This window comes from Lithobates pipiens, unplaced genomic scaffold, assembly GCF_037356315.1.
Source record: "Lithobates pipiens isolate NorthernLeopardFrog02 unplaced genomic scaffold, aLitPip1_a1.2 Scaffold_19, whole genome shotgun sequence".
NCBI classification, from domain to species: domain Eukaryota; kingdom Metazoa; phylum Chordata; class Amphibia; order Anura; family Ranidae; genus Lithobates; species Lithobates pipiens.
Window position 1 is genome coordinate 161,525,118 of NW_027507764.1, and position 27,658 is coordinate 161,552,775.

The 27,658-nt window shown below is 44.3% G+C and overlaps 1 protein-coding gene across 14 annotated transcripts in view; it reads right to left on the reverse strand.

Moving 5' to 3' along the window:
* The window catches only part of NEK10 (NIMA related kinase 10), a 487,578-nt gene that overhangs the window by 399,110 nt on the left and 60,810 nt on the right, over window positions 1–27,658 (reverse strand). For all 14 annotated transcript variants that reach the window (XR_013277553.1, XR_013277555.1, XR_013277554.1 and 11 more), the window contains 7 exons: window positions 15,926–16,041; window positions 15,744–15,842; window positions 12,897–12,981; window positions 6,710–6,751; window positions 5,112–5,190; window positions 4,373–4,440; window positions 1,591–1,670 (listed from right to left, as the gene is read on the reverse strand). Coding sequence is in view for 11 of the 14 variants with exons in the window: in XM_077491445.1 (XP_077347571.1) it covers window positions 1,591–1,670; window positions 4,373–4,440; window positions 5,112–5,190; window positions 6,710–6,751; window positions 12,897–12,981; window positions 15,744–15,842; window positions 15,926–16,041 (569 nt within the window). In the remaining 3 variants the exon portion in view is untranslated. The remainder of the gene's footprint in view (window positions 1–1,590; window positions 1,671–4,372; window positions 4,441–5,111; window positions 5,191–6,709; window positions 6,752–12,896; window positions 12,982–15,743; window positions 15,843–15,925; window positions 16,042–27,658) is intronic.

The window sequence follows — 27,658 nt, forward strand, 5'->3', positions numbered from 1 at the left end:
GATGCTCTCCATACAATCTGACAGAGCTTGAGCTATTTTGCAAAGAACGAGCTAAAATGTCACTCTCTAGATATGCAAAGCTGGTAGAGACATCCCCAAAAAGGCTTGCAGCTGTAATTGTAGCCAAAGGTGTCTCTCTAAAGTATTAACTCAGGGGGGCTGAATACAAATCAAATGCATGCCACTCTTTTCAGATATTTATTTGTAAAAAATGTTGAAAACCATTTATCATCGGGCCGGTTTTTATGCAGAGTTTGGTGGGAGCATGGCAGCAAACAGTGGCGAGGATTCGGGGAAGGTGGCCAGCGAAGAGGACAGTTAAATGTGAGAGTCTGGGAGGGAGAAGAGCTCCACTCCCTCCCTGACCACCGAAGAGGAGTGGGTGCAGTCACCTGGCGCTCCCAGAACCTTGATTCCTCTACCTCCTCTCTGTTCCAAGAAGAGTGCGACCTTGGCCAGCGGACAGGCTGACTGGGGGCCCAGAGGAAGAGGACAAGTGGGGGGTGGAGGCTGCCAAAGAGCCACTGGAAGAAGCAGAGCAGAGAGAGCACCCCCAGATCAAGAGGGAGACTTGGCGCTGACGTCGCTGGCCATCAGGTAACTGGCATCCTACACAAACCTGCCCGCACACAGAACCTTCGGGGAGGGGGGAGCAGAGGCTGCAGATGGGGACAGTGCTATGTGGTCTGTCTCAACCCTCCCCTCTTTCTCTCAGCCCCTCCTTCTCTCAGTCCCCCCTCTGTCTCCCAGCCCCACTCTGTCTCTCCGCCCCCTGTCTCTCATTCGCTTCCCTCTGTCTCTCAGACCTCCTCTGTCTCCCAGGCCCTGGTCTCTCAGTCCCCCCTCTGTCTCTCAGACCCCCCTGTCTCTCAGACCCCCATTTTGTCTCTCAGACCCCCCTTTGTCTCTCAGCCCTCTCCCTCGTCTCTCAACCCCCCATCTCTCAGACCCCCGTCTCCCAGCACCCCTTTGCCTCCCAGCCCCCCTCTGTTTCTCAGCCCCCCTCTGTCTCTTAGCCCCGTCTCTCAGCCCCCTCCTCTCTCTCACCCCCCCTCTCTCTCTCTCTCACTCACCTCTCTCTTACACTCACTCCCTCACTCTTACGCTCACCCGCCCTCTCTCTCACCCACCCCCTTTCTCTCTAGCCCCCTCTCTCTCACTCCCTTTCTCTCTTGCCCTCTCATGATATGCAATAATGGATGTGGGGGCCTTTTGGTGGATGTGATTTTTATTTTATTTTTTGGGGGAGGTGGGGGGCAGAATTTTATTCAATTTAAGTGGGCCGGTCTGGATGAAGACCAGGGCAACATTTTTGTCCCAGTCCAGTTACAATTATGTGCCAATTTATGTTGGTCTATCACATGCAATCCCAAGAAAAAACATTTACTTTTTGGTTGTAACATGACAAAATGTGGAAAATGTCAAGGGGTGTGAATACTTTTTCAAGGCACTGTATCAATGCCCATTGTTAAAAATATAGAATAGAAGGAAAAAACAGACAATTTAAAACAACAGGTCAAATACTTGTACATGAACACACATGTAGTTCAAAAAGAAGAAATGGAATGTTACATGTTAAAACAGACGCACCTTTCAGCCAAACTGGTAAGAGCAAGCAGAGCACCCAGCAGCACATTACTGTCTCTAGCTGCTAAAAGTCTGATCAGAGTCTGAAAAAAAGTAAATACAACTTTTGTTTGCATGTTTAATAATTATTAAACTTAAAATGTATGTCTGGCCAAAATAAGAAAATATATATTCAGTACATCCATGCAATGTATGTACATTTCCCCATTTTTTATAACTATACAATATGCAACAGTATACCCTTTGAAATGTGGAGGTCACTCCAACAATTTCTCTTTCTACTAAATAGGTGTCTCTCTTTCAACAACTCAGTGTTATCTTTTTGGTTGGCCACACAACACTTATCCTATAGTTTTTGAGATTCAACAACCTAACAATGAATGTGCTCAGGCACTTTGGAAACTGCTGACACTTAATTAATGTCTCTCCTCAGGTAATCCGGGGAATAGCCATTCACAACTGGATATTTCAACTGTCGGATAAATCCTGGTTTATGGATTTAGCAGCCGACAAATGATTCAAACTTAGCAAAGTCTCTGCCACAGACTTGGTTGTAAAACTTTAGATGAACACAGAAAGTCTCTCACAGGAACTTAGTTGCAACCAAAGAATGAAATTAGGAACTTTCTTACAGTACCAGAATCTTGCAGTCAGTCCGGCGATACCATAAGAAATGCAGATTCAATTAGTGTCCATACAGCTCAGCTTCCAGACTCTTACCGAGGAGCCAGTCTCGTGTGTGGCCCACGTCCGAAGAGTCCTCCCCTGGTTGCATGTTGAGTTGCTGGGCCTCTCCAAAACCCGAGACGGCACCGGACCACTTTAGAATCCTCCTTCCAGTTACTGTGCCTTGGACTAGCCAGTTCCGAGACTCGGAAACAGATGGATCTGCACCCCAGGCCATGAGGGCCTCTGGGGGCTGGTCAGGAGGACCAGGACCATGGAGTCAGAACATACTTCTGGACCGGAACCCAGAACCACGTGACTTCAGCACTTTTAAGTACCCTCTCCCAGAATACACAGCAAGACACCGCACCCAGTGATTGGCTCTGAGAGAGATTGGTGATCCAAATTTTTAGGGGGGTACAAACAAACTGGAAAATACTGAATCCCCCACATCAATTTCAGCCTCCCTGTGCCCATTATATGCAGCCACTTGTGTCCATCATATGTAGCCACTGTGCCCATCATATGCAGCCACTTGTGCCCATCAAATGCAGCCACTTGTACCAATCAAATGCAGCCACTTGTGCCTGTCATATGTAGCCACTTGTGCCCATCATATGTAGCCACTTGTGCCCATCATATGCAGCCACTCGTGCCCATAATATGCAGCCACTCGTGCCCATAATATGCAGCCACTTGTGCCAATCAAATGCAGCCACTTGTGGCCATCATATGCAGCCACTTGTGCCAATCAAATGCATTCACTTGTGCCCATCATATGCAGCCATATGTGCCCATCAAATGCAACCACTCATGCCCATCAAATGCAGCCACTTGTACCCATCATATGCAGCCACTTGTGCCCATCAAATGCAGCCAGGCTTGGTTGTCACTTCAATAACCCCCCTGGTCTGGTGGAACTTACCGCTAGTGTTTCGGGGCTCTGCTCCTCTCCTGGAGTGAAGGGGCTCTCCTCCTAGGTGGGAAGCGGTGGCTGCGGCTCCTGCGTCCGCTCAGCTCATACTCGTGCTTCCTCCGCCGTGTCTCCTCTTTTCCGCCAAAGTGATAAGCATCCAAAAGGATCGTCTAATGCTTTGGCCAATCGGGAGACAGGTCTTAATTTGCTATGCCACACAACAGGGTGGGATTGGGACACCGTGCTCTGCTCCCCGAGCCCACCCTATTTTGAAGCCTATTAGAGCCTCTGGCTCTAATAACATGCTTCAAAATACACACCCCCGCCTATCCCCATCATAGTATTTCATGTGTACAGTGTCCTGAAATAGGCGGCGGAGGTGTCGGAGGGGGCTGCCACTGGTCTCATCTGACCACAGCACTTTCTCCCAATCCTTCTCTGATTCATTTAGATGTTCACTGGCAAGCTTCAGATGGGCCTGCAGGATTTCAATCCATGGTGGCGTATTGTGTTACCATTGGTTTGTTTGGTGACTGTGGACCCAACTGCCTTGAGATCATTCATGAGCTCCTCCCGTGTAGTTCTGGACTGATCCCTCATTTTTCTCATGATCCTGCTTACCACATGAGGTGAAATCCTGCATGGAGCTCCAGACTGAGGGTGTACTGTAGCCAGTCTGTGGGAGCTAGAATTATTGTTGGTTGGTAAAGGATCAAATACTTATTTTGCTCACTGAACTGCAACTCTATTTATATAATTTTTTATAAAATTTAATTAATTAAATTTTTTTGCCATATATCTGTTTATTACTTTTCAAATAGATTCACACACAAAAAATATGTATATATATATATATATATAATATTTGTATCATTTTTTTTCTGGAATTTTGGTTGATATTCTGACTCTATCATTTAAAATATTATGATAAAAATTATAGACCTTTCATTTCTTTGTAAGTGGGCAAACTTACAAAATCTATATATACATATATATATATATATATATATATATATATATATATATATATATATATATATATATATATATATATATATATATATATATATATCAGTATAGTGTTTTTTAATTGTTCTTTGTATTTACAGTATATATATATATATATATATATATATATATACTGTATATATATATATATATATATATATATATTGCTGTGCTATTAAATTGCTGGTTCCTTACTTTGTGTGCTCCACTTTGAATTATCCATTCTCTTTGTTCTTTTGCGGCAGCAAGTTTTTGAAAAATATCTACAAAAAAGGAGAAAGATTATGTGACATACCAATAATATAAAATAAAATAGAACATTTAATATTAAGGGCACAAATCATTATGATGTTAAAAGCACATACGGTAGGTCTTTTTTGACAATTCCCAATATGGGGATTGGCATTGTAGGCTGTAAATGGTAACATACGGGGTGCTATGCCTTCCCATACCAAGGGTTTGCAATTGCACAAGTAAAGTAGACTGGTCACCTAGTTACTTTAAAGAGCAATGTACCTCAAAACCATAGCTCCCAACTGTCCTTTTTTTTTCGAAGCACTGTCCCTCTTTTCATACAAAATCCCTCTGTCCTCCTTATTTGCCTTGCCGTCTGGTCTAGGAATACTGACTTTGTTAATGTAATATTTAACTATCAAAACTATTATACTAGGCTAAACAGTTCATATAGCCTCTGACCTCTTACATATGTTTTTTTGAACAGTTAGTAGGAAGGCGAATTAGTGGTAAAAAGAACTTGTGGGTTTATCCAATCATGTTCTGTAAATTAATTCTTTCCGATCTGCATACCAATGGGGATGACAGGGTATGTCCTTTGCCTTCATACAATGTTGTCCCTCTTTCCCATTTAATTTGGGAAGTATTACAACTAATGCATATAAATATTACTACTTACACTTGTAATAATTATACTTACAGGTCATATTGACCAACTTGTCAATATTAAATTCATCTTCACCAGATGAAAGGTATGTATTGCATGTTGTCTGCATGTACTAAAAATAAAAAGAAGAGAGTATGTCATAATATAGAACTGGGAAAGCAGCATTTATATTTACATCCAGCAGATGGCGCAGTAACATTAAAGTTGAACTAAGTAACTGTTGTTATAGGATAACTAGTTTAGTTTTAAGCCTCATGCACACTGGGCATAAAAAATGCCCCTTATACAGGCGTCTGGGATCTTTTATTTCAACCGGTAAAAGCAACCTTATTTTAGTCTGTGTCCATGCACATTTTGGTATTTACAGCATATTTGTAGAGAAGATTTCGTGCAGGCTGAAAAAAAAGCAATCTATCATTTTCGTTTGTGAGAGATTTCGGGCAGAAAAAACGCTTGACATGCCTAAATTCGCATAAACGCACCTAAACATGGTTTTTATGAGTGCCAAGTATTTTTAAGTGTACATTTTTCTAGTGCTGTGGGAAAAAAACGCTTATAAACGCAGAACACACCTAAAGCTGCATACATTATGCTCTATGGGGGTGTCTTTATGCTGCTTTTTTCTGCCAGCAGTTCTGGTAATTTTTCTGCTGTCTAGTGTGCATGGACCCTTAAAGTGTATGTAAAGCCAAACTTTGTTGTATAGTTTTTGATAACGTAAGTAATGCTTAATGACTTGTACACACGGTCGGATTTTCCAACAGAAAATGTTCGATGGGAGCCTTTTGTCAGAAAGTGTGTAGGCTCCTTCGGACAATTTCCATCTGAATTTTCGTCGCACAAAATTTGAGATCTGGTTCTCAAATTTTCCGACAATAAAATCCGTTCGTGCAAATTCCGATCGTGTGTACACAATTCCGACACACAAAGTGCCACGCATGCTAGGAATCAAGCAGAAGAGCAGCACTGGCTATTGAACTTCATTTTTCTCGGCTCGTCTTGTATGTCACCACGTTCTTGACGTTCGCAATTTCCGACCAACTTTGTGTGACCGTGTGTATGCAAGACAAGTTTGAGCCAACATCCGTTGGAAAAAAAACATGGGATTTTATTATCGGAATGTCCGATCAATGTCCGATGTCCTGTACTGTCCTGTATTTTTTTCTGTTTCCCTTACTTCTGATATGAGGGACACAGCACTAAGAAAGAGGAGGTCTCTCCAAAGCAACCCAACCAGATATCCCCTCTTACATGACTGTCAGCAGAAGAAAAAAAAAAAGCTTTAAATACAATTTAAATAGTAGTGAGAACAGGTTACATCAGTGCTGATGTTGTTATTACCACTACCATTGTCATATCGCCATGTTATTATGGTATAAACATAAAAGAACAATTAAATAAAATTAACCAAAACCTTTAAAGTTTCCTTATAACAGCATAAGTGTGGTCAGATTACAATAAAATAGCTCATAAAATACATAGCATGAAAAACAGAAGCTGACTTAGTAGATAAGCTAATAGTCCCCATTTTCAGTTTATTGATATCAGGTCACTAGATGATAACATCTGATAATCGGTTATGTTCTCAATACCATATGTTTATTTAATTAGATAAAAATAAAAACATATACCTGTGTAAGAGTGTTGATGCCATTGATCTGGTGAAGCACCCCCTACATTGGAAATAATTTGTTGTTAGCAATGTGTAGTCTTATCTACTTAAAGCAAACCTTAGCAAATCAAAGGAAAAATGCATAAAAGGTTTCCAGAAGTGGTCAACCGAGTCTACTGCTTTTTTAGTTTTTTTGGTTATTAGCTTTTTTTTTTTTGCTTGTTTGTTTTAAACTTTTGGTCTGAGTATAATAAGTCCCCATTCAGAGCTGAGCATTTTGTAGCTTGAAGCCTGAAGCGCTGGAGGGGAAAAAATCTATTATTCATAATGGAGATGGTTCACATGTCCACTCCAAGTCGCCTGAAGCCGAACACCTGAAGCTCAAACAAGTTCTGGACCCTTTTTTTGTCGCTTGAATCGGGCAGATTTGGGTGTTTTTCTTCCTTTTACATTGGTGACCTTTTGCCCTGCACAAAATCGTGGCAAAATGTGGTAAAAATGCCGCAAAATCGCAGTAAAAAACCACCGCAAAAAAACGCAGCAAAATTGCGGTAAAATTGTGCAATTTTCTGCCTAAAAACGCTATGCTCAGGTGTGAATGGGGCCTAAATCTAGTTTGCCTCAAGCATGTTTAACCTCTCCCCGCCCGCCCTATAGCCGAATGACGGCTATAGAGCAGGCGCTTTCGTCCGGGAGGCCGTCCCTGGACGTCCTGGTGCTTACTTCCGCAATGTGCGCCGCCGTGGGCGGAGACAGGCAAACACAGATCGCTGTAAATGGCCAATCACAGCAGCCATTTACAGCGCAATTGGCGTGTCCAATGTGAGATGATCTCATATGTAAACATATGAGATCATCTCTCAGCGCCACTCTCCCTCCTCACACAGACAGCGTGTGAGATGGGAGAGATGAACGGCTGCAGCGGCCGTAAGTGGTAAAATAAAAAAATAAATTTAAAAATGTGCCATCCGCCCCAGTACCATCCTCCCCCAGTGCCATGCTCCCTCAGTGCCATCCTGCCCCAGTGCCATCCACCCCAGTGCCACCTGCCCCCAGTGCCACCTGTTAGTGCTATCTGTCCCCAGTGCCACCTGTTAGTGCTATCTGTCCCCAGTGCCACCTGTTGTCAGTGCCATTTGTCCCCAGTGCCATCTGTCATCAGTGCCACGTATAAGTGCCATCTGTCATCAGTGCCACGTGTCATCAGTGCCACATAGTGCCATCTGTCATCAGTGCCACATATTAGTGCCATCTGTCATCAGTGCCACGTATCAGTGACATTTGTCAGTGTCACGTGCCATCTGTTGTCAGTGCCACGTGTCATCAATGCCACTTATCAGTGCCATCTGTCATCAGTGTCACGTATTAGTGCCACGTATTAGTGCCATCTGTCATCAGTGCCACGTATTAGTGCCATCTGTCATCAGTCCCACATATTAGTGCCACGTGTCATCAGTGCCACGTATAAGTGCCATCTGTCATTAGTGCCACATATTAGTGCCATCTGTCATCAGTGCCACGTATAAGTGTCATCATTGCCCATGTGAACAGCTCCCTGTCCGACAGAAGTCAGTCTCATGACCAGCTTCTGTCAAACGGGAATGCTGGAAAACCTATAACAAAAAAAAATACAGCCACCGCATCTGTGGATTGGTAATCTGCAATATTTACGTTTGTTTTTTTGGTTTACATACATTTAAAAGAACATTCATAGCCAAAATCTTCCTTTTCAGCTTCAGGTAAAGTAGCAAACGGTTATAAAGGGTTTTATTTTCTCCTGTCTGTGTCCCATTGGAAAGATTTCCCTTTACTTGGTGTCCCAGGAGCGCAACAGTCAGCAACAGAAAATCTCTACAAGTTGAAGGAAAATCCCCTCTCAAAGAGCTGTCACTGGACCCCAATGAATGATTTACCCTTATCTCTTGTTCTGGTGACATATGTTTTCCCATCACAGTCACCAGGAGAAATATAGAGCATGATTCTACCTAGCAGAGACACAAACAGGAAAAAGATTGAAATAAAAAGTCTTAGCCCTTGTACACACGGTCGGAGATTCCGACGGAATGTTTCCTATCGGACTGTTTTGTCGGATATTCCGACTGTGTGTGGTCTGTATCCGACTGTTTCCGTCGGAATATAGGACGGACCAAGTTTTCCAACTTGCCGGTAAAATTTTCCAACAAAATGCTCCTATCGGACATATTCCGATCATGTGTAGCCTACTCCGACGGATAAAGTGCCACGCATGCTCAGATCAAATTCCTAGACCAAACCTATTGGCTACTAGCCTGAACGTAGTCCCATCGTAATGAAATAACGTCATATGGTTATGTACAATCAGATTTTCCGACAACTTAGTCCGACCATGTGTATGCAACATCACTTCCGGACCTCTTCCGGAATTAATCCGTCGGAATTAATCCGACGGATTTGGTTGTCGGAATCTCCGACCGTGTGTACAAGGGCTAACACACCCCTGTTAAAATGTCAGGTTTCTGTGATGAACTTTTTCCACCTTTAATGTGATCTATAAACTGTACAACTCAGTTTAACAACAAACTTAAATCTTTTAGGTGGAGGGAAGTATAAATAAAAAAAATAAAATAATATGGTTGTATAAAGTGTGCACAGCCTTAAACTAATACTTAGAATTACTTGAATTACGTTGAAGCATCTTTTGATTTTATTACAGCAGTCAGTCTTTTTGGTATGAGTCTATCAGCATGGCACATCTTGACTTGCCAATATTTGCCAACTCTTCTTTGCAAAAGCATTCCAAATCCGTAAGATTGTGAGGGCATCCCCTATGCACAGCCCTCTTCAGATCACCTCACAGATTTTCAATCAGATTCAGGTCTGGAATCTAGCTGGGCTATTCCAAAACTTTAATCTTCTTCTGGTGAAGCCATTCCTTTGTTGATTTGGATGTATGCTTTGGGTTGTTGTCATGCTCAAAGATGAAGTTCCTCTTCATGTTCAGCTTTCTAGCAGAAGCCTGAAGGTTTTGTGTCAATATTGACTGGTATTTAAAACTGTTCATAATTCCCTCTACCTTGACTAAGACTCCTGTTCCAGCTGAAGAAAAACAGCCCCAAAGCATGATGCAGCCATCACCATGCTTCACTGTGGGTATGGTGTTCTTTTGGTGATGTGCAGTGCTGTTTTTTGAGGTAAAAATATCTTTTGGAATTATGGCCAAAAAGTTAAACCTTGGTTTCCTCAGACCATAACACATTTTCCCACATGCTTTTGGGAGACTTCAGATGTGTTTTTGTAAAGTTTTGCCAGGCTTGGATGTTTTTCTTCATAAGACAAGGGTTCCATCTTGCCACTCTACCCCATAGCCCAGACATATGAAGATTATGGAAGATTGTTGTCACATGTGTCACACAGCCAGTACTTGCCAGATATTCCTGAAGCTCCTTCACTGTTGCTGTAGGCCTCTTAGCAGCCTCCCTGACCAGTTTATGGCTCGTCTTTTCATAAATTTTGGAGGGATGTCCAGTTCTTGGTAATGTCACTGTTGTGACACATTTTCTCCACTTGATGATGACTGTCTTCACTATGTTCCATGGTATATCTAATGCCTTGGAAATTCTTTTGTATCCTTCTCCGGACTGTTACTGAACAATGTGATCCTTCTGATGCTTTGGAAGCTCTCTGCGGACCACGGCTTTTGCTGTAAGATGTGACTAAGAAAATGTCACAAAATAACTACTAGAACAGCTGAACTTTATTTGGGTTAATCAGAGGAACTTTAAATGATGACAAGTGTGTACTGACTCCTATTCATCATGAATTTGAATGTTGAATACTGGGGGTGGCGCAGAATTGTGCTAGGGGGTCAGATATGTACCGGGGGGCACACATATTTTTAAAACAGTAAAACAAAACCATTTAATACTGGTCCTTGCTGTCTGTCTCCATTCTGGGTGTTCTGGCTCTGCTTGTAGGGTAGGAGGTCATTCCAGAGGTGGCACAGAGTGGAGTCGGACTTTGGGGTACTGGTGATGCTTCTAGGGCTACAGTGAGTGCTGGAGGGTAAGGAGTTAGCCATGGAGCAGCAGAGGTTGGGCTGAAGAAGACCCGATCCTCCAGATCCCATGCTTGGCCCAACCTGCAAGGACTTCCATGTCCCACCAGCACAGCAAGGAATCCCCCTTTCAGCCTCCCTCAGGACTGCAAAGTGCAAGCAGGGGGTAGTTATGCAAGACTCACCCTAGTATTATCAGCCTGTGCACAGCAAATAAAAACAGTCAGTTCCTGAAAAGGGATCTAGTGACTCTGTAAGGTGGATCATAGGCAGGGACACCCAATCAGAGGAAGGTACTCCCCTGGATGCAGGTGGCATGCACCCTCCCCCTTCCCACACCTTGTTCCTGCTGGAAGTGCTCCTGTCTCTGGTCTCAGTGGGGTGTTGTCACTTAACATAACGTAACAGAGCAGACCCTATCCAGGGGGAGCAGGGCAGCCAGCATGCATCCACAGTGTCTAACCGAGATCCAAGCTGTCTATAGATCTCTGCATCACTTCCCATCCTCTGCTCTGTGTGTGGAGAAACTGGGACTTGGAGACGTGGCTGTCTGCGCTCAGCCAATCCACTACCGGGAACTTGGCTTGCTGACAGCTCCCCACTGTCTCCTCGCTGTCATGCAGAGAAAGGAGCAGTGAAAACTGCTAGGGTATAGTGCTGGGGCATTACTGTGGCCAGATGCAGCTGACAAAAGGAGAAATCAGAGAGAAGCTACATGGGGAACCAGGGATAGGAGAAGGGAGTGGGAGCAGCCACGGGGTATACAACATGTATGTGATACCACGTGTGACGTGGTCATTACTGTGACGTGGCTGCCTGTCACAGTAATGATAAGCAGATGACGGGGAGATGTCAGCTGCAATACAGAGACTGGATCGCCGTGGTGTATTATCATACACACACAACACCAGCTGAGAGGCAGAGGCAACCAGCATCCCCCCTGCCAGACAAGTCTCTGGAACCAAGTGCCAGAATGTGTTCTGGCACTTGGCTCCACTCAGCCTTGATTTACTGGGACACCAGGACTTACATCAAATCTAAGTGCGGCGCGGCCATACAGCTTGCCCATTTAATTTTGTATCTCAAAGTGGATCTGTGTCTGCAAGTATTGATTTACTTGCTATCATGTTTTAATACATTTTTGAATTACACTATGGGTGCATATTTTTTGTCTTCCACCATATCCTATACGGAGCTATTCTGATGGGACACATGCCTGATGTCTGGGAGTATCCTGATCAAAGGGACGTTACTAAGTGCATTTGACTATTTATGTGATGGTCCATTGAATCCGGTAAGAGGCTCATCTATATGGTGGTACTTGGTGGTGGATTCACAAGGAATTGGGAGTGTGGAGTGTGGGGTCACTCACATGTGATATTGAATGAAGAGTACATTTTTGAACTTTACTGCTTATGCACATTATTAGAACTTTGGCCGTGAGGCTCTTATGGATTGATTTTTTTTCATATTTGCAATTTTTTTTGCATTATTTTAATTATATAGATGCATCATTGCACTATTAAGGATTGTTTTATTTAGCGCTACTTTTTTTATATTTATTAAGCAGAGACTGCCTGTGCTGTTCTGGGTTAATGCTGGCTGTATTGGCATGTAATTACACATTCATTTCTGAACTTATTTGTTTTGGTTTCTTTGTATGTATTGATTGTATGGGTCGTTACCGGCATGTGGTGAAAATTCCATGTCAATACCACCTTTAGAAATATATTTACCTAGAAAAATGGTGACATGTTCAATAATTATTTTACCCGCTGTACGTAATGTGTTTTTTTACTACAGAAAGCGTCACACTGCTCTAATTTTTTTTTTATCCAACCCCTACTACATATTACTACCTTTGGTATTTTGAAAAGCCTATATAAAGGAAAAATGGAGGTCAAAAAAGCACTTTTTGGTTTAGCCAATTATTTTCTGCATGTTAGATCTTTGTGGAGCGTATAACCAGGGCCATGGCAGAGATGTGTCCTTTGCCTACATACTGTGTGCAAGAAGGTGTCTTTTGGAAAATTGTGATGTATGAGGTTTTTGCGACAGGATCACATTAAGAAACAGCCACCAGGTTTTGTAGCATTGACCAAAGAGATTTCCCTTCACATCTGCAATCTCCATGAAAGACAAATATACAAAATGTGTTTTATAATGAATGCACCTGAAAGAATGGGTCCCGAATTAATAGCCGTAAACAGATCAATACTCGAAGCAAATGAACAGGTGGAGCTCTATCAATCCATTCCCTGTAATAGAAACCATATACTGTAAAACATATTACATATATAACATACATTCCTGCTTAAAAGCAATATGAATTGTGTAGCACCATATATTTAAAAGCAATAAATGATTCAGATTTAGCATTTTTTTTTATAAATTGCATTTTTTTTTCATATCTGAGTACACATATTTATAATAATTGTGCATTAATGTGTTTCTATGTAATATTTTATTGTTAACATGCCAAAAAGCATCTGAAGCCCAGTGAAACATAGTGTGTGGGATCTCAATGTGGGCTGTGATACCGTGTATATCTAAAATTATTAATGGCTGGTCTGGGAGGATGGCCAATGTGGATAATAAAATTATTCAGATTTGGAAAGATGTGAAAGACAATGACACAGAAAACTAGAAGAGAATGTTTGGAATCTTAACACTTCAGTAATGTAGATATTTTCAGAATTCCACACAGCTGCACATTTCACACCCCGGAGAGGCCGCATTATGCTCACAGACCTTATTTTAACTTCTATGTATTCATATAAATCATATTACTATGCAATTATATAAAGACATACTATCTTACACCACAGGGAAAAGCTATTTTCATTTTAAATTCATACGTCTGATGTAATGCAATTCAAGACTGAGGACAACTATGGAATGAATTCAGAAAAAGAGCAACTTAAAGTGTTACTAAACCCACAACAGTAAAATCAGTCTGTATATGCAGTAAAGTATGCTTGTTATACTCACTGTGGAACCTAAGAGGTTAATCCTCTGCATTGTGTAAAAAGGCTGTTTGATCCTGTATTTTATGATTCTCTCCCTTCCACAGTCCCCTATCCATCTGCAGAGTCTTGCGGGCATTCTGCACATGCTCAGTTTGGTGTGTATTGCTAGAGTTTTTTTTTTCAAGGGTGCATGTGATTGGCACAGGGGCAATCAGCACTGTCTAGACAGAGGGTCAGGGGTCCTGCAGCCTCATAAGACAGTCAGAGGAAAGTGAAAACTCTTCCTACAGGCTTTAACCAGACACTGATGGAAGTCACAAGACTGCTATATACTGCTGATGAGAAAGGGTATTTAGCAGTTTATATTTATTAAAATAATTGTATCTCCATATTCTGTGTACTGTGGGAGACTAAATATAGTGAATGCAGGATCCTGGGTTTAGTAACACTTTAACCTCTTAGCGCCAGCGCCTCCTGGCCCTTTAAGAGATTAATGACACTGGGAGGTGGGGCAGGGCTTAAGACAATGTAAGCGCCATGATTGGCTGTCACGTGATCCAAAATCTCCCGATTGTAAGAAACAATCGGGAGCTTTCGGTTGAGCAACCGTAACTGTGCCTTGTGGTACAGGTAAATTGGCAGCAATTCACGCAAATATGCGGCCTCTTGGTGCTAAGGACCAGGCGCAGAGAGGCCGCATATTTGCATACGGCCGGTGCAAAGTGGTTAAGCAAATATAACAAAAATGCTTAACTAAAATTGAAAAGGCTGTAGAGAGGGAGTAAGAACAGACACAAACAAACAACAATTTGTGTTCCCTGGCAGACACACAAAAAACATCTGCCTGTTGACCATTCTTATTTATCAGCCACCAAAACCCAAAAAACTGCCTGCTCGAATCACTGTTTTCCATGATTATACATAGTTACATAATTAGTAAGGTTGAATAAAGACACCAGTCCATCCAGTTCAACCTGAGTGAGTGTCTACAATTGTCCCTATCCCTGTAGATTGCACACTCACATTGGTCCCTACCCTCAAGGAGCCCACAATCCAAGGTCCTCATTCATATACTAGGGCTAAATTTGAACAGAAGCCAATTAGCCTACCTACATGTCTTTGGAGTGTGGGAGGAAACCGGAGTACACGGAGGAAACCCACACAGGCACAAAGAGAACATGCAAACTCCAGGCAGGTAGTGTCTTGGTTGGGATTTGAACCAGCGACCCTTCTTACTGCTAGGTGAGAGCGCTAACCACTACACCACTGTGCCAACAACAGGGGCAGACCATCCTATTCATGTGTTCGGCCTCTTTCAGGATGCCGGGTGCATGAATTACAGTGTTTCTTTTTTTAATCACCTGATTTGAGCCAGAGGCTCTAATAGGCTTCAAAATAGGGTGGGCTCTGGACGCAGAGCATTGCGCTCGGAGCCCACCCAGGTGTATTAGAATAGAGAATGAAGCTTGGGTGTGAAACGCATTTCCTGATTGGCAATCAGAAGCGTTCTGATTGCTGCCAAGGAGGAGGGAGGAGATGGAAGCCGCCAAGCAGGGGAAGGAGATGCTTGCTTGTGATGCCCACGGAGGAGAGTCGGGGAAGCCTCCCCCCAGGAAAATTACCACCAGCTGCTACTGGCTAACACATTACACTTCTAACAGAATACATACTACCATTCAACCCATTAACATCAGTCTCTGTTCTCTAGAGCAACACAAAATCTAATAACCTGACCACATTATGGAAAACAAAGTAACTTAACATTTACAATCAAATGCAAGGAACAAAAAAAAAAAAACATCTTGCTTGGACATGATTGGATGATGGAAGTCAGCAGAACTTCACCTTATTATCTAAGCTCTGGGGCAAATTTCCTTTGCAAAGTGCAACTTTCTTTGCAAAGTAAACAGCCCATTTGCCTTTAAAATCAACCCTAAATTATTATTGCAGCATGGTTGTCAACTAACATTTTCAACTAACTCCATGTCTCTCTCATGGCAGGTTGCCTTTAAAAATGAAACAAATCACTGCACACAATAAACTTTCCTTACCTGCATCCCAGCCTGTTCTTCATTAGTGCCATAAAGATATCAAGAAACAGGTTGTGCTGAGAATGTTGGCTAAAATTCCTTTCATTTTTGAAATAAACACTAGAAATAGTAAACAAGACAATTAGTCAGAGACAATTAAATGTTGTAAATCAAAGTTACCAAATATCTTAATTTTTACTTACCTGAATTTTTCAAGCTCTACAGACTCGGTGGACTCTTGCCAATGGGTTTTGGATGTGTGTGCCTTTCCAAACTTCTGCTGAGACTTTGGTGTACCAGTTGTTTTTAAAGCTGGAAGCTACACATAGAAAATACTATTGAGTCAAAATGTAGCTGACACTTGAGGAAAGGTATGACAGCCTTCTTTATATCAGTAATTGATTGTTCAATCTGAGGATTGAACAAGGTTCCCCAAAGCACCCCCCCATGTTGAGGGCACGCGGCCTGGTACGGCTCGGGGGGGGGGGCTCGCTCGTCCCCTGCCCCTTTCCTGACTGGCCGGGCTGCATGCTCGGATAAGGGTCTGCTATGGACTTTGAGGGGAGCCCCATGCAGTTTTTTCGGCGTAGGGGTTCCACTTTAAGTCCATACCAGGTAACAGCGCTAGCCCTGTTGGAGGCGGCGACATTGACCTTCTTCGCTAGTTCCGTCTACCTGGAGCCAAGTTCAAAATGAACGGACTTTACTCCGTCTGTGGGCAAGTCTGTTCATTTCAAAAGTCTGGCGGACTCCCGCCATAGTCCAGCGGCTTGTCCGCTGGACCTAGTCCGCCAGAAAAGTCTGGTTGTGTGTGGGCGTGTGTGGGCAGGTCCACTTGTTCGGAAAGTCCGGCGGACCTCCACTGCAAAGTCCAGCGGGTTGTCCGCTGGATAGTCTGATCGTGTGTACGTGGCATTATACACTCCATAGACATGCTGGTAGGTTAATTGACTCCTGTGGAAATTGGTCCTAGTACATGTTATTAAAGACCTTAGAGTGTAAGCTCCTTGATGGCAGGGACAGATGTAAATGTACACCATGTACAGTAGTTGATTTACTAAAACTGGGGAGTGCAAAATCTGGTGCAGCTGTGCATGGTAGCCAATTAGCTTCTAACAACAACTTATTAAATTAAGCTTTGAAAAAAAAAACTGTAACCTGGTTTATATGCAGAGCTGCACCAGATTATGCACTGTCCAGTTTTAGTAAATCCCTTGTGCGAAGCACTGTTTAAATTGTTGGGGCTATATAAATAGCTCTAATGAATATATACTACCTACAAAATCCTCTGTACAGTAAAACCTTGGTTTGCAAGCATAATTCGTTCCAGAAACATGCTTGTAATCCAAAGCACTCTTACTGTATATCAGAGCAAATAATGTAAACTCAAATGATTCATTCCTCAACCATTTATTCATAAGTCCTTCAGTTTATACTCCATTAAAAAAGATTATAGCAATGTGACCAGGTTGTCTAATTATAAAATGTCCATCCACAAATGGAAGCCTCCACAAGGGGATTAGAAGCACAATCCAACAGGAGCTACAGAGTATAAAAGAGAAGAGAGGTGCCTCTAAGTGTAGCAATATGTTTACATTTAATGACGGTACAACATTTAGCAACTCACATGGTTGCTGATTAAAACAGGCACATTTAAGTATGCAGACATCCAGGGTAAAGCTGTCCACACAGACAATCCACCACCGTAGAGCCATCTGAAAGCGATGCTTGAACCGCTCATGGAGTGCATTGTGGAAGAGATGATGTCGATGGTGGTGAGTAGGGATGAGCCGAACACCCCCCGGTTCGGTTCGTACCAGAACTTTCGAACGGACCCCATTGAAGTCTATGGGACTCGAACGTTCTAAATTAAAAGTGCTAATTTTAACGGCTAATATGTAAGATACTGTCCTAAAAAGGGTTTGGGGACCTGGCTCCTGCCCCAGGGGACATGGGTCAATGCCTAAAATGTTTTTAAAAATGGCCGTTTTGGCGGGAGCACTGATTTTAATGACGATTAAAGTGAAATATTCCTGTAAATATGGTGCCTGGGGGGTGTCTGTAGTATGCCTGTGAAGTGCCACGTGTTTCCCATGTTTAGAACAGTCCCTGCACAAAATGACATTTAACGGAAATAACACCATTTAAAGCTGCTTGCGGTTTTAATGTTATATCTGGTTCCTGCAATATGGTTGAAAATCATTGAGAAAAATGGCATGGGTAGCCCTCCCTGCCCATTACCAGCCTATTTGGGTCTTGTACGCATATTAAGGGGAACCCTGTACCCATATTAAAAAAAGGAAATGCGTGTGGCCCCCAGGCCCTATATACTCAGAACAGCAGTATACAGGCGGTGCAAACAAGACAGGGACTGTGTAGGTTTGTTGTGTTAAGTTGAATCTGTTTGTAATTTTCAACTGGTACATTTTTAAAGTGTAGCTCCAGTCAAAAAAACTATTTTTAAGCTTTTTGGAAAACATAGGGAAGGGTTATCACCCCTGTATAATTTGTTTTGTCGTCCATCTTTTTTCATCTCACTTGCTGTTGTCTCCTTCCGTTTGCAAGTAGGAGATGTTTGTAAGTTGGATGTTTGAAAGTAGGGACCTGCCCTATATGCTCTGCAGAAATGGCGGAACAAGGTGTTGGTTTTGCCACAACATTGTAAGCCCTCAAAGTGACTCTTGGTGGGCGCTGGAGCGCCCTGCTGTGAACGATTATATCAAGAATTGTAATTACATGCCACTGTTGAACAGTGGTAGAAAAATTGACCTTTGGTGGTTGTGGTGCTGGTGCCACAACACTATAAGTCCTCACCGTTACTCTGGGTGGGCACAGGAAGGGGCCCTCCTGTGAAATATTATATCAAGAATTGTAATTACATGTCCCTGTTAAACAGGGGCAGAAAAATTTGGCCTTAGGCACTGCTGCTGGTGCCACCACACTGCAACCTCTTCCATATACTCTAGTTTTATTGCAGGAATTAGCCCTGCTGCAAAGCATTGCATCAAAAATTGTACTTAATCGCCCCTGTTAAACAGGGGCAGAAAAATTGGGCCTTAGGCACTGGTGCTGGTGCCACCACACTGCAACCTCTGCCATATACTCTAGTTTTATTGCAGGAATTAGCCCTGCTGCAAAGCATTGCATCAACAATTGTAATTAAACGCCCCTGTTAAACAGGGGCAGAAAAATTGGGCCTTAGGCACTGGTGCTGGTGCCACCACACTGCAACCTCTGCCATATACTCTAGTTTTATTGCAGGAATTAGCCCTGCTGCAAAGCATTGCATCAAAAATTGTACTTAAACGCCCCTGTTAAACAGGGGCAGAAAAATTGGGCTGATGGCATCAACCAGAACCAGAAATGTTCTTCCAACATATCAGCGGAGGAGGAAGAGGATAGACAATCAACATAACAGGACAGTCACTCAGCATCAGCATAGGCAGTCTTGAAGGGATGTGGTATTTGAAAAAAATTATTCTGTTACATCAGCTTCAGGTGCTTGGTAGCTGTGGGTGATCCAAGACTGATTCATCTTGATGAAGGTCAGTCGATCAACTGATTCGGTGGACAGGCGCACCCTGTGATCGGTAACAAAGCCACCAGCAGCACTGAAGGTGCGTTCCGAAAGAACGCTGGATGCGGGACAGGCCAGTAGCTCAATTACATACTGTGCAAGCTCTGGCCAGTGATCCATCCTCAAGACCCAGTAAGCCAGAGGATTTTCGGTGGGAAAGGTGTCCAAGTCTGACCTTGCCCCTAGGTATTCCTGCACCATGTAAATCAGACGCTGGCGATGGGTGCTGGAACCGATCATACCTTGGGGCTGCGGAATAAAAAATTGTCTGAAAGCATCAGTCAGACGGCCACCTTCTCCACCGCTCCTTCTGACCGATGCCTCAGCAACACGTTGTCCAGGACCAGGAGTTTGTAACCTCCCAGTCTCTGGGAACGCGTTGCACAGACCTTTCTGCAAGGCCTCCCGGAGATGTCTCATCCTCTGCTCCCTCTGCGATGGCAAGATAAGGTCGGCAACCTTACCCTTGTACCGTGGATCAAGGAGAGTGGCCAGCCAGTAATGGTCCCTCTCCTTGATCCGAAGAATACGAGGATCCTTCCGCAGGCTTTGCCGGATCAGGGAGGCCATGCAGCGTAGGTTAGCTGAGGCATTCGGTCCGGAGTCCTCTGGGTCACTAAGGGCAACATGATCCACAGCTACCTCCTCCCAGCCACGTACAAGTCCACGTGTTTCTTGGGACTGTAAATCATCCCTACAAGACTGCTGCTGCTGATGCTGAGTGCCAGCCTCCACCTCCATGCTGACACAATCATCCTCCTCCTCCTCTTCCTCCTCCTCATCCTCTTCCTGTGTGATGGGTGGCACAGCAGGAACACTGTCTGGATAAAGGGGGCCTTGAGAGGCAAGGAAGTCCTCCTCTTCCTGCCACTGTTCTGCCTGAAGTGCCCTGTCCATTATTCCACGCAGCGTATGCTCCAAGAGGTGGACAAGAGGTACAGTGTCACTGATGCATGCACTGTCACTGCTCACCATCCTTGTGGCCTCCTCAAACGGTGACAGGACAGTGCATGCATCCCTGATCATGCCCCACTGGCGTGGTGAGAAAAAACCGAGCTCCCCTGACCCTGTCCTGGTGCCGTAGTCGCACAGGTACTCATTGATGGCCCTCTGCTGCGTGTGCAGCCGCTGCAGCATGGCCAATGTTGAGTTCCATCTGGTGGGCATGTCACATATAAGGCGGTTCTTGGGCAGGTTCAACTCCTTTTGGAGCTCAGCCAGCCGAGCACAGGCATTAAATGATCGGCGGAAATGCACACAGACTTTCCTGGCGTGCTTCAGGACATCCTGTAAGCCGGGGTACCTGCCCAAGAACCGCTGCACCACCAGGTTAAGGACGTGAGCTACACAGGGCACATGGGTCAGTTGTCCCTGTCGGAGGGCGGAGAGGAGGTTGCTGCCATTGTCGCAAACCACCATTCCTGGCTTAAGCTGGCGTGGCGTCAACCACCTCTCGGCCTGCCCCTGCAGAGCTGACAAAACATCCGCCCCAGTGTGGCTCCTGTCCCCCAAACAAACCAGCGCAAGCACGGCATGGCATCGTTTTGCCTGCGTACTTGCGTAGCCCCTGGAACGCCTATGAAGCACCGCTGGTTCTGAGGACAGAGCACTGGAAGAGGCCATGGAGGAAGAAGAAGAGGAGGGGGTGGAGGAGAGAGGTGTGTCACAACCAATAGTAGCATTTTGGAGGCATGGTGGCGGAACCACCTCCAACACTACTGCACCTTGTCCTGCATCCTTCCCAGCAGCCAGAAGAGTGACCCAATGGGCCGTGAAAGACAGGTAACGTCCCTGTCCATGCCTGCTGGACCATGAGTCAGCGGTAATATGCACCTTACCGCTGACCGCCCTGTCCAGCGAGGCAAGGACATTGCCTTCCACATGCCGGTAGAGAGCCGGAATCGCCTTCCGTGAGAAAAAGTGGCGTTTGGGGACCTGCCACTGAGGAACCGCACATTGTACAAACTCACGGAAGGGGGCCGAGTCTACCAACTGAAAAGGCAGCAGTTGAAGTGCTAGCAATTTAGCCAAGCTAGCATTCAACCGCTGGGCATGTGGATGGCTGGGAGTAAACTTCTTCCGCCGGTCCAGCAGCTGGGGCAGGGACATTTGCCTGCTATAATCGGACGTGGGTGTACCGCTAGCAGAGTTCCCGGAAGCACTTGGCTGTGACACACCTAATTCTACACCTTCATTCCTCTCAGAGCAGGTTTCAGAGAGGAATGAAGGTCTAGTGGGGTTGGAGATGCCAGCTGATGAGGAGCAAGGAGAGGTCCGCTTTGTTCTTTGGTGTGGGTCTTTGAGGTACGCTTGCCAACGAGCTGCATGGCAGGTCAACATATGTCTGGTCAAGCATGTGGTGCCCAAGCGGCTGATGTTTTGGCCACGTGAGATACGCTTGAGACATATGTTGCAAATAGCAGCGGTGCAATCTGATGCACTCGTCTCAAAAAAGGCCCACACCAAAGAACTTTTAGAATAACGCGCAGAGGCAGCGCTCTGCACAGGCGGAGCTCTGCGGTGTGATTCAGTCGGTGTGCTGCCCCTAAGCTGGCCCCCGGAGGGCATCCGTTGGACATGTGCCTCCTCCTCCTCCTCCTCCTCCTCCTCCCTCCTTCCAGGCACCCACGTGGAGTCAGTGCCCTCATCATCCCCTCCCTCTTCATCGCTGTAGCAAACCTGGCAGTATGCTGCAGCTTGTGGAACATGACTGCCAGATTGCTGTCCTTCTTGAGCATCCCCTCTCTCTACGTTCACGCTACTGCCTTCCTCTAGCTGAGTGTCATCATCAGAGCCCACAAAACACTGGGCATCCTCCTGGAGCATGTACCCAACACTGTGCTCAAAGAGTTCAGGAGACTCCTCAGGAGGATGTGGTGGGTCTAGGGAAGGAGTCACTGATGATGACATTGAGAGGAGGGAAGATGATGCGTTGGCAGCTGCTTTGCTACTACCCTGAGACTGGGTGAGAGAGGATGAGGAGGATGAAGAGGGCTTGGTCATCCACTCTACCAAGTCGTTGGCATGTTGCGGTTCAACATGTCCAGCTGCCGAAAAGAAGGACAAGCATGTCCCATGGCCACGTGCTGATGACAATGCACCGCGTCCACGACCAGCACTGTTGTCTCTAGACACAGAGCCTGCTTGCCCTCTTTTATCGGCTCGTGCCTGTCTGCCTCTCCTTGCTGGCCTTCCAGACATGGTAATGGCCTGAAGAGAGTTGGGTAAAACAGCAGTTGGGTAGTTTATATTGTGCTGGAGGCACACAACACCCACTAACTCCTGCAGATGCCTTTTTTATAGAACACCAGAGATAAAGGGGTATATACAGATGTATACTGTGCTGTGCTGGAGGCACACACAACTTCCAATAACTCCTGCAGATGGCAAGTGGGCTCAAATAGAGAACAGCTATGTAGGTGGATATAGCGGTATGTACTGGGTACAGAGCACGCAGACAGCACGCACTATCTCCTAACACTACTGACTGCAAGCTCTATTATTAAAGATATATAAATATAGTGAAGTGAATAGTGAATATAGTGGTGTATACTGCGGTCAGGGCACAGACAATAACCACTACACAACAGCAAGATAGGAAATCAGCCAAAAACGATCGGTGTGTACTGTGTTGAAGGTACACAGAACACCCACTGCTTCAGATGCTAACACACTACACGAGGCCGCCTCAATGGCGGCCTTATATAGTGTGGGGCGTGCACTACACAGCCTGAGCTATGATTGGCCACAGGCATCCTGCCTGTGGCCAATCATGGCTCTCCTCGCTGCTGGCGCTGCGATTGGCCAAGCATGCGGGGTCACAGTGCATGCTTGGCCAATCATGAGCCAGCAATGCACTGCGTCATCGCAGTGCATTGTGGGCCGTGAGCGCCATGCGAATTTTGACGCGAACGGACCAAGTTTTCGGATTTCGCCGAACGGACGAACAGCCAATGTTCGAGTCGAACGTACGTTCGACTCGAACACGAAGCTCATCCCTAGTGGTGAGGAGGATGGTCTATGTAGACAGCTTTACCCCAGATGCCTGCATACTTAGATGTGCCTCTTTTAATCACCAACCATGTGAGCTAAATGTTGTACCTGCATTAAATGTAACCATATTGCTACACTTAGAGGGACCTCTCTTCTCTTTTATACTCAGTTGTGATATGACACTACTTGTATATCAAGACATCACTTGTATATGAAATCAAAATTTATTTTAAAATGTTGCTTGTCTTTCAAAATGCTCTCAAACCAAGGTTTTACTGTATTGCATTATTTATTTAATATCTTTTCAGTTATTTTTATGTAAACACTTCAAGATTCTTAGAGCAAAATGGAGGTAGATTATGGATTAAAGCAAATATGAGCAAAACCTTTAGACTTGGTTTACAGATGAGAAAATAGACTTGAGAGAAAAAAAAAACTTTTCTTATGGTACTATGCCTTGTCTATAGCCATGACCCAACTACTGAGTTTGAATCCAAGTAAAAGAACTGTTTATGCAAGAATCTAAGCATTCAGTCTTAAGTCATTATAGTTATGTAGGCTCACTTATGGAAAATATGTATTAGTCCCTTTATTTAACTTTACTTACTGTGAGCCTGACAGATCACTTTAAATTGCCAGCGGGCAACTTAAATCTGACAAATACTTCCTGTCAAATGCCTGAACTCACACATTGTCTCCTAGCAGTTCATAAAACATAGAAGGATCAAATACTGTAAGTTCTGCAGACAAGATGAATGTAAACCAGTACAGGGCTCTGCTGTTTGACACTTTTATGCACTTAGGAGTTGACAGATAGTGTATGAGGTCAGAAGGTTGACAAGACAAATTGCCCCTAAAAACGCATATATATTGGCCCCATCCACAATTTGCTATGGTACACTCTTACGATTGCCATATATCACAAATATTCCATTTTGTTTTAGAAGGAATTCAGCAAAAACCCAGAAAAGTAACCCATTACCATTTAGGGCAGGGATCCTCAAACTACGCCCCTCCAGCTGTTGCGGAACTACACATCTCATGAGGCATTGTAAAACTCTAACATTCACAGACATGACTAGGCATGATGGGAATTGTAGTTCCTGAACAACTGGAGGGCCATAGTTTGAAGACCCCTGATTTAGGTTATTGCCTTTGAAAAGTGTTTGGCTGCCTCTTATTATATCTGTTTATTATACCTGTCTGCCTAACCCCCAAAGATGTATCCATAGAACATCTATGTCAGCCATTTTTAACCAGGGTTCCTCTAAAGATTACCAGGTATTCCTGAGGGAGTGAGGCCGCGTACACACGGGCGGACTGTTCGCCCAACTTTGTCCGCTGAACAGTGTTTGGGCGGACAGTCCGCTCGTGTGTGGGCTTTCAGCGGACAGTTTCAGCGGACAGTTTGACGGACAAGGTTTTTCGGAATTTCCGAAAAACTGTCCGCTGAAACCTTGTTTCAGCGAACAGTCCGCTCGTGTGTAGGCTTGTTCGTCAAACAAAGTTGCGCGCATGCTCAGAAAGGATTTTCACGCCGAAAGTTATAATGCAGTGTATAGGACGTCGTATTTTTCGTCCCGTCGTACGTGCCGTTCACGTCATCGCGCACGGTTTCAGCAAACTGTTCGTCCGTCGTGTGTGGCCATGTCCGTCCATGCTAATTTTGAGCGGACTGTTTGCCGAAACTGTTTGACGGACAAAGTTGGGCGAACAGTCCCCGCGTGTGTACGCGGCCTCAGTCACAGGATGTTAACTTTTCACCTGATGGTGCTTGCATAGTTCTAGGGCTGATATCACAGAGTCCAGGGTGTGGTACTAGAAGAGCCTCCCCTTGTCTTTCAGATAAATAGCCACTAACACCATGCCCTTTCCAGCTCACTAAGGTGGTATTCTTCCTACTGACCATGAATGTAAGGGGCATTTTTCCCACATTCTCTTAATATGACAAAATATTTTTTATTGACCCATAGTATAACAAAGCAGTTTTCCCATTGACTTTCAATGTATCAGGCACTCTTTCCACTGACCACCAATGCATGCTTTCTCCCACAGACCTTGAATGTAGGCGGCGCCTCTCCTCTCCAATATCAGGGGGCCTTTCTCCCAATATCCACCAATGAAAAGAGGCATTTTCCAACTGAGCACTAATGTAAGCAAGTATTTCTTTGATTAACACCAGTATAAGAAGGCATTTCACTGAGAGTCTATGTAAATGAGATGTGGAAAGATTAACTGCGCTGTGTCCTATATAGCATAAAAACTGCAGCAGCTTTAAGTGAGATAGACACAAAAATAGACAAGAATAGGATATGAGAGCTGCACACTGTGAACAATTCTAATGAGTGGCATAAATAAATATGTGACAGTATTTGAATCAACCTTATAGGTTACTGAGTACCAAAAAACAGCAACACAAGCAAATGTCTTTATTAAGTATTGCTGATAAACAACGTGCCACAGGACAACGTCAGACTTGTGACGAAATGCGTCGGAAGAAGTGGCGTGCTGATGTTACTGCGCTGTCACTGTTCCAAAGGAACGGGTGTTCATATCGTAGCTAGTCGGCTTACTATCCATGCTTGATTTACCTTACTCTAATGTAAGTGATACTGTTTTGATAATAAATCATTAATCTGGTTTTACCTTTGCAAGCCTTTTCCCTTTCTTTGGGTCATTATGAACATAGAAATTGAGGACCTTGGATCCCTGTGAGCTCTTTTGTTATTCCAAGTCCATCTGCTTGCAAGAGGCGTTTGGAGGTTGCTCTGGTTGGAGTCGCTGTTTTTGCCATCTTGGGAGTCAAAGGCCCTGACTGGGTATTAGCCACAAGTGACCCAGCTTGTAGTAGCTGGTAAGCGTGCACTTCATGTAGTGGAGGATGCACTTTGCATGTTGGTGTGTTCTTGTTATCTGCAAGAGGAGGATTCCAAACCCTTGGTGTTCGCCTATTGTGTATCAGCAATACTTACCAAAGACATTTGCTTTTATTGCTGTTTTTTGGGACTGAATAACCTATAGGGTTGATTCACATGCTGCCACATATTTATTTATGTCCCTCATTAGAATTGTTCACAGTGCACAGCTCTCATATCCTATTCTTGTCTATGTATATGAGACCATTCTCCAATGACCACTAGGGTAAGGGGGCTGCCTATATTGCTGGCCATTATTATTATTATTATTATTTTATTTATTGAGTTCATGACTATTCAAGAAAATAAGAGCAAGGGGATGTTTTAAAATGATCTGTCATGGTTGTAATAATCTACAGGAGGTATGCCACATTTGCCACATACGTTTGACTATTATATCAATGTCTTACTGATCATACAAATAATTGTAATCTGTACAAATACAAAATGTCATCAAGGGTTTTCTGAAACCCCAAAATTCTTTTAAAAGCTCCTCCATGGAAAAATGTTAAGCAATACTGATCTAGGGCCTGATAAGGGTTACCTTCCAGTACAAAGATATAGATATAATAGGTGGATTTAGAAAGATGTTTATCATTTCTTAAAAGCAGAACTATAATGTATCTGAGCACAACAAACTGAAAACTTCTTTCCTATCCAGGGAGGGTTCCAGTTCCAGTTCTCCTGGGACTGCTGCCCATGGTTGATAGCTAGTGAGACAAAAAAACATAAAGTCTCAGTCTCAGAAGGTGCTGAGCTGAGGGCCTGTAGAAGATTGCTAAAGGATTACTTGTTGGAGGGCATCATCCAGGAGTCCTGTCCTGGAGAAGGATCTTTTGTCTCCCTCACTGGTGGACTACCCGTGGATGTTGAGTGGCAGGCAGCTCCGTGGACATTGTGAGCAAAGACCTTGCTGTGGACTCTTGGGTGTGCAAATAGGGATGGCCAAACGGTTCGCCCGGCGGTTGTTTCGCGGCCAATTTCGGCTGTTCGCCGTCTGCCCGATCGGCGGACTATTGCCGCCGTTCCCCCGGCGGACTTCCATGTTTACTGTGTAAAATAACTTTGACCTATGATGACACATCCATCATGGGGTACAGGACAGCCAATTGAGACATTACAGCACATGGACACTTGGACATTCCCCCTAACTTATAAATAGACCCGATCCGGCGGCCATTTTACATTCTTTCTACTGTCACTATAGGGAGAGGTTGCTGTGTGGAGCTGGGAGAGACTTCAGTGACCCAAATCGCTAGCTATTAGGTCCACAAAAGTTCTTTTAAGGACTGGTATCATGGTATAGGTGTTAGGTGTAGTTCAGGATATAGGTTTGAGGCAGTGCTGTGCTAGTGATTGTTGCAGCAGCCTGAGTGTCTTTTGTCAGTGTAGAGAAAGGGACAGGACGCTGTGTGTTGCAGGTACAGTCAGTTTAATCATTAGCTGTTACT